Source organism: Podospora pseudoanserina, chromosome 5 (assembly GCF_035222485.1).
Source record: "Podospora pseudoanserina strain CBS 124.78 chromosome 5, whole genome shotgun sequence".
Lineage (NCBI taxonomy): Eukaryota > Fungi > Ascomycota > Sordariomycetes > Sordariales > Podosporaceae > Podospora > Podospora pseudoanserina.
Window position 1 is genome coordinate 2,687,694 of NC_085924.1, and position 13,215 is coordinate 2,700,908.

A 13,215-nucleotide genomic window follows, 5' to 3' on the forward strand; every position below is an offset into this window, starting at 1 on the left:
AATGTCCGAAGCAGACCGCTTATATACATAACCCCTAAACTCCCGAATCCTCCGAGAGTCCTACTTTCTTACCCTTTAATCAGGAAGACCTTAGGCCCGTAGCTGCACCCCAAACCAGCAATAGCTCGAGATAGTAAAAAAAAGTATATTAGTTTAGTAATATAGAAGTCGTTAGTCGTATATTAATAATTTAATTTTTAAGTATATAGCCCGGGTTTCTAGATCTTACTACACTCTAAAATGTAAGGTATGTAGCTAACTAGGCCGCCGTCCGTAAATAGAGCAATCGATTTTAGTCGCATAAAATCCTCAGCATTAGGTACTAAGAGAAAATTAACGGGCTAATAATACATAGCCGTACAGGTACGGCACCCGCTAACTTATTTTCTAATATAGATAATGCAGCTAAAAGCATAAATTTAATTTCGAACTATTCAAACGTAATATACGTAGGTCTACGGTACAAATATCAAGGTTTTAAGTACCCTAGGAGCTCTTCTAGCTTTATTACTTTACTAAGCTTTCGCTACTTCTCTTTATTCTAGCGACTATAAACTTAACAGCTATAATCTATAATATATAAAGGTAACCTTTATTTATTTTACTATAGTAGTAAGTTTAATTCGTCGAGTGTTATATTCGAAATACCCCAAACCTAAATCAAATGTAACGGTTCGCCACAGTAACAAAGCCGCTATATCACCAGTCCCAACTCATAAATAACCAGCGGCAACTACTTTCGGTCTCAGAGATTTCATGATAGTTATACTCGTAATAGAAGGAAGTCGTCTGTTTTTAGGCTGCTTGGCCTTGATTGTAAGGAGCTTGATTTTCTTGCCGGCTTCCAGGAACTAGGTGTACTGGTCGGATGTTTTCTGGAGACTGGGTGCCTGAGTGAAGGTGTTTGCTTCCTGGCTAAGGAGGGCAGGCAGGCGGTGTTCTATACGCGTCGAGCGCCTCAGCACCGGAGTGCCTGCCCCGGTGATGTTGGCGGGTGGGAGGAGCCTGTGTCTCCATGGGAGGCTATGGTCACGTTGAGGAACATTGCCACTCAATCTGACAGTGACCTTCCCAAAAGTTGATAGTGTCGATGTTGGCTACGCTCAGAGATGTGCACTTAGATATGAAAACTTGGCACCACACCACCCCCCTTCCCTTTTGTCAGCATTTGACCCTAGTTACTGAGCCATCGGGCTGCTGGATTCTGACCCTTCCCCAACCCACGTTTACCTCACCCCATTGCGCCTCTTACAGTTCCAAAAGGAAGCAAGTATGAACTAAAAATACCGCCCTTTCCGGATAGAATATATACCGGCTATAATAGAAGCTACGGTGTAAAAGCAAGAAAGGTAGAGCTAATAAAATAGTACCGTCCGTTATAATTACTAAAAAAGGTAATATTAACCCTTTTATAGAAACCAAAACGTTCGGGTACTAACTGAGCAAAATAGCAGGGCAAAGGTCATCCCAGAAGATAACATTACGATCAGGAGCTGATCAAGGGTAGAGCGGACAGGATCCCGAGTTTTCTACTATCTATGGTCGTATGTGATAGATTCCGTGAGCGGTTGTGCCTATTAATTGGTGTGGGACCGAACAGCTAGGCTGGACTGTCCAAGGTACCTTGAAACACGGCAACAACTGCGGCCCTGTTGAGCTATACTCCTGAAGTGGCACCATACCTGTGAATGGCCGTCAGAACATCACACTCTACGATGACGCTCGCAATAATGTCTAGTTCTGGACTTGATTTGGATGCTGGGCTGGTTCAATCTCCACGTGCAAAACTGATACTTCCTTCGGCGTCCCATCTTGCACACCACCTTTCTCGACCTCTTCCTTTCCATCCGTGCCATCTGAATTCAATCCCAACCTAGGTATTCACTCATCATATTTATTCACTCTCAAATAGTAGGAGCAGCCTGTAGGACATAGGCACATGCCCACCCCCTACATCAGCAATACACCTTCGTTTGGTTGCGGCCCATACTGTCTCAGTCACCCAGAGTGATAGAGAGTTGTCCTTTCGAGCACCAATAACAAATATCCCCGTCCCTAAGATCTAAGCTGAAGCCAAGGAAATGGTAAGTCGACTTCCCATTCAAGCTTCATGATCAACAGCTCCATCATCCAACCCCTTTGGCGATACCTGAAATAATTCTGACAGCGCTCCAGGCGAGTAAAACGGAGATCGTCATCGCCATCACTGGCTCTATTGTCCTCTTGGCCGCCTGCTGCTTCTCGATTAGAACCAATCGCCGCACTCAGCAACAGCAACAGCTCCCGGTCAGCGAACCACGCGTCTCCTCGAATCGTCGTCGTCGTCGTCACACGACTCGCAGCAGCCGAAGCTCCTCTATTTCCACAAACCCATCCAACATTTCCAGTCAACCAAGCTTCATTCACCATCCAAGCATCTCAAGTCACTCAAGCGTCTCAAGCCAACCGGATATCCCCCTTCCAGCGCCAGCTCACTTCCGCGTCCGCACCTCAACTCATGACGAGTTGGAGGGCTACCGGTCCTGCGGACAGCCACCAGAACATTCGGCTCAATCTTAATGTTCAATACCCGACAAGATATACGTCGAGATAAACATGTGGCTAGGTACTGTATTGGGACGGGAAGTTATTGATAAATTTGGGTGGATGGATGGAAATGGTGCAGCCAAGCCCTGCCATTTTCAACGAGGATTGGAGTGGAAAGGGCAGGATGGGCTTTAGACTCTGGGCACGTTGGTTTCGGCAACTAGCAGAGCTCTGACGATAATATACAGTTCAAGGGGATGCGATTTCATAGAGCTCCCGGGGCCTGTTAATTAATTTGTTCGTTGTTAATGTCAATTTCCATCAACACCTCCGATCACGATTTCCCATCTGAGTGATTTTATATACCTAAACACACTTCTCAGGGCTGTCTAAGGTTTTTAGGGGTTATGGCAATTGGCTGAGAGCTGTATAGTTTACATCATGACTTTATAATGTTCAACTCTGCACTTGCTTTGCAAGCTGATGCTCATCTATGGGGGTTGCACAACTTCGACAGTCACACCTATTCACTCGCACAAAATGAAAGAGGCCTTTGGGGCGTGGGAACAGGCCCACTGCCTTGCTCTTCTTTCATCTTGCAATCTGGGCCATGACCTTTTCCCTCCCTCTTTTGGCTTCCATCCACAACACACCTTCGTTGCACCTCATACTCTCAACCAGACCAAAGCTCAGTCATTCTGCCACCAGCATCAAAACCTTGTAATCACCGCAAACTCAGGTCAAAGAAATGGTACGTCGACTTCTTATTCAACCTCAACCAACACCAGCCTAGCAATCCAGACCATTACATCCATCCCGACTGCTCATCAACGTCTCTAAGAACCCCACAGGACACCTCAATGAACATCGTGGTAGCCCTGGCTGTCGTTCTCTTCCACATCATCGTCTTCACCCTTAGCGGGTACTGTATCTGGATTCGTCGCCTCGCCCAGAACCAACCTCAGCTGCCCATTCGTGGACCCCGCACTCCCACAGACACTGGCAGCGATCATTCCGTCCCTTCACCTGAAAGTGTCGGTAGTAACAGCCGGACAGATTCTTCTCCCTGGTCCCGCCAGAGCAACAACAATCAATCCAACTATTCAGCCTCATCGGCACCCAGCCTCAACAGTAAACCAAGATGAACCAGGGGGTTACTACAAGGAGGATATGCCAGCTTTGCGCCCCATTTAATCCCGTTTTCACCATTGCAACTTCTCACTACTGCAGACTTGCGGCCAGCGTGCTGAAGGTCCACCATATTTGAGCCACAGCTCCCAGAAATGCAGTCGAGTGCTGTGAGACCGTATATGGCCCAAACCGCCTCCCATCGCACCTTTGTGTTAATGGTGAAGATGCCGGCATGCCGAGAACGTGGAACAAATAATAATAAACGGTGCCAGTGTGATCTCCAAACACTTCCATTCCTAAAACATAACTACCTCTTCTCACTATCCCCAACCGTATACCCTCTTGCCACACCCCTCCTCCCCTCCTCAATAGCTGTGCTCTCTTCCTCAGTATAATCACTCCCCAACCCCTGCCACGTCCTCTGCGACCTCAAGAACTCAGCACCCGGACTAACCACCCCATTCACCATCGCCAACTCAGCCTTTGGTCTCAACGCAAGCGCCCCATTCGTCCCATTCCTGTTCTCTTCTACCAACCCCTCTTTCACCTCCCCACCCTCCCTCTCCTCCTTAACCTTCCTCACCCTCATCGGCCGACTAGTACTAATCAGCCTCCCAGTCCTAAGATCAAACTCTGGCGGCGCAGACTCCTCTTCACTATCCTCATCCTCCTCTTCCTTCCCTTCCACCACCTCCTTTTCTTCATCCTTACCAACCGGCGCCTTCACCCCCTCAATCCCCCCCCACCAACTCCCCCCCCACACCCTCTCCCCATCCCCCATCAACGCAACCTCCAACTCAAACGGCGTCACCACCGGCCTAAAAAACCCAGCATCATCCTCCACAAGACTGCTCTCCCAACACCCCACCACCACCCACCCATCAATCTCCGCAAAATTCGCCAGCTTCGCCGGATTCAGCTTGCCAACCACAACCGTATAACTCTTTTTATTCGCCGCCGCAATCCTCTTCCTGAGCGCATCCACCGAACACAAGTAGTTCGATACTGAAAGCGTATTCACCAATATCCCAATGATACCCGCAGTTGACAGAGATAATAGCTTCGCATACCGCCGGCCGAGGAGTCGTCCTGCGGAGAGGGAGCTAGATGATGGAAAGGGGGAGTTGGGCGTGTCGTGGATGTAGAGGGAGCCTACCCTCGAGGAGAGGGCTAGTAGCAGGGCTGTTGGGGGGGTGGAGATGTGGAAGAGGGAGTATTCTTTTAGTGAATCCCCCTCCGGTGTAGAATCGGAGGAGGCGCTGTGAGAGACGATCTTCCGGTTGGGCAAGATGTTCGTTGGGTCATGGGTGATGGCCGTGGAGTAGATATTTGTGTATCCCTCCGATACAAGACGTGAGGCAACCGCCGGAACGTGGGATTGATACGTCACATCCGCCATGATAACCACATTTGCGTCTTTTCCCGGGTATTCCCTCTCGAAAGCTTCGACCGTCTCGTCGAGGTTGAGCCGATGTTCGGTAAACACGTAGATAACAGGTAATCGGGACGTGGGCGAGAGACACGACCGGCCGTAGTGCACCACAACCTGGGCATCGGCGTGTTCAGCCGCTACTTCATCAACACAGCACGCACTGTAGGAAGTGTCGGCCAGGATGAATATCTTCTCGATTTGTTCTGGCCCGGATGATTCCTCCTCTTCTTTTCGGAGAGCAGTCAGCTCATCCTTGAGCGCCTGGACTAGCCTCGGCGCATCGACCAGCATCGTGTCTGGGAATTGTAGGGCTATCGTCTTCCATTTTCCCATTCGCAGTTCTCGCGCTGTCCGTGCGACCTCGTAGATTTGGCGGAGCTCGTCGGCGGTTTTTCGCGGCGCCTTGGCCTTGGTCTGGGAATCTGGGCTGGCGTGCTCGAAGAGGTGTTCGGCCGGGGTTGACAGCACCGGGGCGGAGGATAGTTCGGTCATTTTTGGTTTGTTGGGCTGATCCAGGACGGTGTGTCGCCGGTGGTAGTCGCCGTCTGAACGGTGACTTGGAACTTTTTTCTTTGGCGAATGCGGGGCACTGTTGATCTTCAGATTGCCCCGCGCTTGGGGTGACGTCGGGCGGGCCGCTGATCCCCCACCAAATTGTGCCTGGCGCAAAGTCCCGGTAAGGCAGTATTCTAGTGGGGCAGTAGCTTGAAGATCACTGAGACATGAACACAGCTCAAAATCAACGACGAGGACGCGAGATGAAGATTATTATTTAGTATATGTACAACAAATTTGAGCGCCAGAAAATACAAGCATCGCTAATACATCGCTTCTGCCATCCATTATGAGATCGCGGTCCTAGAAGACCGTCAGAGGGTTCCACCCCACAGCAAGCACCCTGGTGGCTGTGTAGAAAGCCAACGCAACAGCATACGAGATGCTCGAAAACAAAATCACGGCCGTCCAACCCGACCCAGATAACAAGGCGCCTCCAATTGGGACACTGCTCAGCGTACCAAAGCTGGCCACCATCATCGCCGTTGAAAACAGTCGCCCAAACTTTCGGTGATCGCAGAGCTGACCCAAGCACACCGGCACCAAGCCGATGTTGCTGCCACTGCCAAACCCAAACAGCACCGCGTATGCAATCAACATCGAATTCGAGTGGCCAGCCGGCAACCACAGCGCCAGTCCCGTGATCAAGCAAATGGCGATAGTGATGATAATAACATTGAACCGCCCAATCTTATCCGCCAGAATTCCCGGCAACACACGTCCCAACACGGACCCGGCGTTCAGGTATGACAACAGCAGATAACTTTCCGTCGCATCCTGCCCGTGGTCAACCGCGTACGACACAATATAAGTCAACGGAACGAACAGGCCCCACTCCATGAAGAACACACCGAGAGCAGCGCATGCGAACCGGGCATCTTTGAACACGGAAAAGTCGGGCCAGACCGACTGCACCTTTTCGCCCTTGGCGGGGGGCAGTCTGGTCTTGATGAACAGATTGGCTGGGATGGCCAGGCCGAGCATGATCAGGGCGAGCACTCGGCTGCTCCAGTTGAACCCGATGGTCGGCAACAGCTCTCTCAGCACAATGGGGAAGATGACGCCGCCGATGCCGCCCGCTGTACTCGCAATGCCTGTCGCAAAACCTCGACGGACGTTGAAGAAGTGGGCGATGGAGCCATAGGCGGGACAATTGAGGAGAGCACCGCCCAAGCCACCCATGACGGAATAGGTGAGGATGATCTGATAATATTCTGCAGGGTGATGGTCAACCTCCGCCGTCTATCATTTCAGAGAAGCAGGGGCACTCACCAGTACACCAGCTCAACAACAACAAACTGAGCGTGATCAGCAAACATCCCACAGCAACAATCAGCCTCGCGCCATATCGATCAAAAATAGGCCCAACTTGGACCCCCACGAAAAACACAATAAACAGGTACAAGCTAAAGATCCAGCCAATCTCGCTTGGCGAGTTGTCCTTCAACTGGTGCGTCGAAAAGTACGATTCAAACACAGCGGCCGAGTTGATCAATCCGTACAGCGACAACATGGCACAAAACGACCCAAAAACCACCAACCACCCCGTCACACCTCCCTCGGGAAAGTCAATCGTGGTCGCCGCCGATGGTGAGCGTTCCAGCTCGAGCTCGGGATCCTTCTCCGTGGTTGGGCCATAGTGGTTGGCATCCGGTATGGTACGTCGAGACGCCACTCTGACTGGCTCTACCTCAGGTTCGGTATCAGACGAGGAGGCGGAATCAGTTGGCGATGTCTTTTCACCATCAGCTATTGGAACATCCAATGTCGAGTCTGATGATGAGTTGTTGGAACGGTGGTGTGGTGGTGATGACGATGAGGAAGAATTGGTGACGCCATAGGGAGCGCTTACACCAGCATCCCCTGTTGTGGTGGTGACATGACTCTCTCGCGGCGGCGGCATTTGCGTCTCTTTATGAACTTTGAACCCCGGAATGCGGGAACGACGCCCTCTCAACACCTCTCCCGACCAAGCCGGAAAGTGGGTATTTTCTTTTCCTGTTGCGGGATGAGAGAGGGCGGGGAGCGGATTTCGGCTGTTTCCGGTCTGGATGAGTGAGGATCGGTACCGATGCGGTGATGTGGGGCCGGTGTTTAGATGTTGCTGATCTTTTGGTTCTACAGACAACAACAGCTTTTTTTCTTTCTTCAGATGGTGAAGAAGGAAAAGCGGAAGAAGAGAAAAGAAGGGGACCAGTCCCACACTGATGAAGAGGGCATGTATCGGGAAAGGGGGGGCCGTGGCCGACCACTAAAAAAGAAAATTCGCCCGCGTGGGTCCGGTCCAAGGAATGCTTTCCCCACAGTTTGACTTCTGGATTGGATTATTCCCGGCCGGCACCCTTCCAAACGGCTTCGGCATTGCCTCCAAGGGCAGGTTGGGGCGGGAAAAAGCTGACATAATTGGCGGTGAATTGGTCATGGAAATGTTTTTTTCCTTTGCCCGCTTCTGCATGGGTGGGTATGGATGTGTGCCTGAAATGCATACTATGACCAACGTCCGAGCGGCCACCGGCAACGCCTCCCGTGAGGCGCTACTATCGGGAGACGGAGGGTGGGACGGGAGGGCCCGATCTTTCGGGGGGAGTTCCCCGTTTTTTTTTTTTTTTGTTCGGCAAGCTACCAGTTCTCGCAGTGATTTGCGGTCAAGCAAACGACGGTTGGGGATTCGGGAATCGTCGAGACGTCGAAGGGGGAATGAAAAAGCCAAGAGATTTGTGGATGGGTCTCGGCATGCGGGCGGCTGGCGGTTGGCTGCATTGGCTGGCTGCCGTTATCCCTGTCATTTCTTTTGACATCGGCTTCTTCGAGTGTGGGCGTCGGAACCGAACATCGCGATGATGCACTCGAGATTTGGCTTGATGTTACACAACGTGAGATATCGGATGGGGGGAATGGATATCTTAAAGGATATTCGTTCGTCCATTGAGATTGGAACCTGTTGTTTGAGCCCCCGCGGACGTGTACTTTGGGGCAATTGACTGGATTGGACGGCTCGGATACCAGCGACCGAAGGCCTGAAAGGGACTGTGGTTGGCAAACATTAACGTAAGTCGGCTGCCGAGCTCTCCAGATTGGTGGGAGTTGGAATCTAGCATTGGTGTGTGCTAAGCCGATCGCTGATTGGCCAGCTCGTCAAGATTTCAAACAACCTCAGGGCTGGGCAAGGCTGTGTCTGGGTGTCTCGCCAGATGTGTTAGCGGCGCAAGTGTGGCGCACAAGAAACTCGCTGGCGATTGGTCGTCTCGCCAAAATCACATCCTACGAGGCTGGGGTTGATGATGAGGCCTTTGAACACGAAGGTGTTAGTTGTTCGTGATGGGCAGGTTTGATTTAGGGGGCAGTGGCTGAGACTTTTTCTTTCTTTCTGGAAGCTTTTGATCATATCTGACAGAAGTTCTATAGGTCTGTGCAGATATATCTCAAGAGTCTATAAGAATAGACCGTAGGACCAATTTTTTGGTTGGAATCTTCTTCTCAGCACAAGCATCACATAGTCGTGATCCCACTCCTATTGTTGCCTGTTCCAGCGCTGCCAAGCCTCCAAGCCTACCAGTTTCGTCTCAGTCCAACTTTGAGAGACTCGACGTCCCAGCTCGACGGTCTCCAGGCCGAACTTATCTCCTATTTTATGACCTACCTGTCTCTTTTCTCAAAATGCGTCTCCCTCTAATGCTCCCCCTCGCCCTCTCACTTGGCGCCTCCGCCCAAAACTTCGTCAACCCATCCCAAGACACCACCCTCCTCTTCTCCTCCAAATTCCCCGGCGCCTCCATCACCTACAAAGAAACCACCGCCCTTCTCTGCGAAACCACCCCGGGAGTCAAATCATGGTCCGGCTACGTCCACCTCCCCTCCACGCTCCTCACCGATGTTCCCTCCTCCCTCGACATGAGCATCTTCTTCTGGTACTTCCAGGCCCGCAAAAACCCTGAAGAAGCTCCCACATCCATCTACATCAGCGGCGGCCCCGGAGCCTCGGCCTTCGACGAGACAAACGGGTTTCCTTGCACTTTCAATCCAGACGGTAATTCGACCAGATTGAACAACCAGAGTTGGAACGAAGAGGTCAATATGCTGTATATTGACCAGCCTGTCGGGGCAGGGTTCAGTTACTCCAAGATCGTCAACGGGGTGGTGGACTTGATGGACAGCCTGTCTGAAGATGGCTCATTCTTCACTCCTGGAACTGTCGAAGAACTCCAACAAGACAGTCTCAACCTGACCGTAGCCCCTGCTACCATCCAGTCCCTCGACCCCCGAGATGGGATCAACACCACGCAACAGGCAGCGAGGGTGATGTGGCAGTTTACCCAGGTCTGGTTTCGGGAGTTTCCAGGCTATGATACCTCCAATAAGGAAATTAGTCTTTGGACTGTTTCGGTTCGTCTTTCCCCCTTACCCTTACCCCTTATTCCCGCATACTAACTTCCCTTCTCCCCCTCAGTACGGCGGCTTCTACGGCCCGTCCTTCATGGCCCACTTCCACAGGCAATCCTCCCTCCCAAATTCATTCCCCCTCCAGCTCTCCACCCTAGGCATCCAAAACGGCTGCTTGGACGTTCTTACAATGGGCTTATCATACCTCGACTTTTCACTCAACAACACTTACGATATTCAAGCATATCCTGAAGAGGTGTACTCCTCCGCCAAGACCAATCTCACTGAGTACTGCCAACCCCTCCTCCTATCCTGCCGGCAATCAGTCCAAGAAGGCGACCCGTTGGGGTATGGAAGCAACAGCACTGTCAACCAGGCGTGTGCTCTAGCAGCGGGTGTCTGTTTTGGGTTTGTCCAGGGGGCGTTTACGAGCTACTCCGACCTCAACCCGTTTGATATTACGCTGTCGCATCCGGAGACGTACCCCCCGTTGCACTCGATCGGGTACCTTAATCAACCCTGGGTTCAAGCCGCGTTGGGAGTTGCGGTGAATTTCACCGCTGTGTCGAGGTCCACGGGGGGTGTCTTTTTCGCCTTGACCGGCGACCCGATGAGGCATGATCTTTCAGATTTGAGGTACGTTTTGGAGAATAATATCAAGGTCGCGATGGTGTATGGGGATTTGGACTATAGGTGTAACTGGTTTGGGGGGGAGGAGATCTCCCTTGCTGTTGGGGGGGAAGAGTTCAGAGAGGCGGGGTATGCGGATGTTGATGTTGGGGGGGTGGTTGGGGGGTTGGTGAGGGAGGTGGCGGGGTTGAGTTTTGTGAGGGTTTTCGATGCGGGGCATAGTGCTTATGGGTATCAGCCGGGGGTTGTGAAGGAGGTATTTAAGAGGGTGATGGACGGGAGGGATGTTGCGAGTGGGAAGGTGGTTGCCGACGGGGGGTATCGGAGTCAGGGGCCGGTGGATGTGAGGGGGGTGAAGGTTACTGCTACGAAGGGCAGGGATGCAGGGTGTTTTCTTGCGGATGTGGGCAGGACGTGTGATCAGGGGCAGGTGGAGGCGTTGAGGGAGGGGAGGAGGGTGAGGGTTGAGGGGGGGAGGGTGGTTGAGCCTGGAAGAGAAGGGGAGACGAGTGTGGATGGGGATGGGAAGGGCGGGGAGGAAATGGAGCAGGTTAAGAGTGGTGGCACTGTGAGGGAGACGGCCGCGATGGCTGCTGTGATGGTTCATATGGGGTTAATGACTTTGGCCGTTCTATGATATGGTGTAGAGTCTGGGTGCGTTGGCTAGCTGCTCAAGGTGTCATTGGCTACATCCTTTTGGATGGTTCTTCTGTATGGTCCTGACGACATCTCTTACTTTTCATTGGACGTAACCCGTAGGTTGCCTGACTGCTGTGCCATGACAGTGCATCGGCAGGATTCTGACATGTCACCCCAAATTGTGATCCTGAGGCTGTTGGGAATCGATAACTATTCTTCAACTTTCAGTAACCCTACGCTCATCTAGAAAAAGGTTCACGCCCAAAAGAATGGTCCCACCAAGGAGCACGAGATCGAAACGTGGATGCATTACCTGCAGGTATGTCACCCATCTGACCCATTTCCTCTTCAACACTGACACTGCCCAGAATCCGCCGCGTCAAATGCGATGAAACAAAACCCCAATGCAGCCGCTGTATCAAAGCCGGCCGCACCTGCGATGGATACGCAGCCACATCATCACAGCTAAGCGGCCGGGACATGGCAACCGCAGTCAAAACCCTCCAAGTCGTCGGGCCAGCAGCCAGAGTTCTGGGGGAAGCCGTCCTGACCGAAGACTCTGCCTGCTTTGACTTCTTCCGGATGTGCACAGTCGCCATGACCAGCACCGCCTTTCCCGCCCCGTTCTGGTCCCGCCATGTCCTCCAAGTGGCACATTTCGAGCCGGCGGTGTGGAAGGCCGCAGTGGCAGTCGGGGCACTGCATCGGAGGTGGGAGTCGAGAAGCAAGATTCGGCTTCGGCCTAAGCCTATCAATTCAGGCGCGGCAGGAGGGAAAACAGAGGAGTTTACCAAACAGGCCATGCAGCAGTATTGGGGTGCTATCAGTATGGCGCGCACCATCCAGGATCCAGGGGTGCTCATGGTTATGAGCGTTATTCTCGCCGCGGCGGCGAATATGGCTGGTGAATGGGCAGCAAGTCATATTCACATCCAATCCGGGCTCAAACTCGTCGCTTCTCAGTCACCCCACAACACCATGTCCGGCGAGATAGCCTCGATCGCCCAATCCCTCTCCCGTCTCGACCTCTTAGTCATGACATTCGAAGACTCCCGCGCCCCTTACGCCTATGCCGACCCCCTGACCGGCAAACTCCCCTCCTCCATCCTCAACATGCCCCGCGTAGGCAAGCTCGACGATTTAATGCAGGCATCGATGCATCTCTTTGGCATGTTCCGGTACTTTCTCAGCGTCGAGGGCGGGTACATCTTGGGTTTTGTCACCGAGGAAGATGATCTCCCCCATTTGCAAGCCCGAATCGCCGAAGACGTCATCCGTTGGAAAATCGAGTTTGAGATCCTGGCCAACCGAATCTCTTCTTCGGCGTCCCAAGCAGAGCGAACCACACTGCTATCCTTAGAACTCTACCACTCCGTCTTGTCTCTCATGTCCCGCGCGGGAATCGCCGGCCCGGCAGTCAGATGGGACGCCTACACTGACGAGTTCGCCCGCGTCATTTTCCTCTGTGAAACCATCAACAAGAACATCTTCTCCCCGTTGCCGTTCTTCATGTCCCTCGAGCCAGGCCTGGTTATGCCGTTGTTTTTGACCATAACCCGGTGTCGCCATCCCATCGTCCGACGCAGGGGGCTGAGGTTGTTAAAGTCGTTGAACCGACAAGAGGGAATGTGGAACAGCCCTGCCGCCTGTGTGGTTGCTGAACAAAAGGTTCTGGCCGAGGAAGAGCATCTCGAGTTTCCACTGCCGTTGTATATTGAGAACTTGGATAACATGCCGATGGACGGGCCCACAGGGGAAGGATGGGAGAGGAGCATGGCGCCGGAGGAGTTGAGGGTGACGAGGGATCAGCTGGAGGTTGATGTGGAGAGTGGGAGGATCGAACTGAGGCTGTATACGGGGCTGGGAGAGGAGGAAAGGGAGGTTAAAAGGGTGAGTTTGGGGTACTAGGTACAGGTATATAA

General features: G+C 52.4%; 3 protein-coding genes across 3 annotated transcripts; 1 reads left to right on the plus strand and 2 right to left on the minus strand.

Annotated features, from left to right (window-relative positions):
- Positions 1 to 3,964: 3,964 nt before the first annotated feature.
- DPH2_1 (Diphthamide biosynthesis protein 2) lies at positions 3,965 to 5,581 on the minus strand (the record flags this gene model as incomplete). The annotated part of the gene is made up of 1 exon (XM_062948446.1): positions 3,965 to 5,581. The coding sequence occupies one exon, from the start codon at positions 5,579 to 5,581 to the stop codon at positions 3,965 to 3,967; it is 1,617 nt and encodes a 538-aa protein (XP_062799219.1).
- A 243-nt stretch (positions 5,582 to 5,824) lies between these two features.
- DPH2_2 (Diphthamide biosynthesis protein 2) lies at positions 5,825 to 8,385 on the minus strand. Its single transcript, XM_062948442.1, has 2 exons — positions 6,917 to 8,385; positions 5,825 to 6,858 (listed from the first exon to the last, which is right to left on the minus strand). Exons 1-2 carry the CDS (start codon positions 7,545 to 7,547, stop codon positions 5,948 to 5,950), a joined length of 1,542 nt encoding a protein of 513 aa, XP_062799220.1. The 5' UTR covers positions 7,548 to 8,385; the 3' UTR covers positions 5,825 to 5,947.
- QC764_512220 (uncharacterized protein) lies at positions 5,836 to 13,208 on the plus strand. Its single transcript, XM_062948447.1, has 6 exons — positions 5,836 to 8,692; positions 8,757 to 10,027; positions 10,092 to 11,249; positions 11,302 to 11,365; positions 11,486 to 11,612; positions 11,662 to 13,208. Exons 2-6 carry the CDS (start codon positions 9,302 to 9,304, stop codon positions 13,199 to 13,201), a joined length of 3,615 nt encoding a protein of 1,204 aa, XP_062799221.1. The 5' UTR covers positions 5,836 to 8,692; positions 8,757 to 9,301; the 3' UTR covers positions 13,202 to 13,208.
- The last annotated feature ends 7 nt before the right edge of the window (positions 13,209 to 13,215 follow it).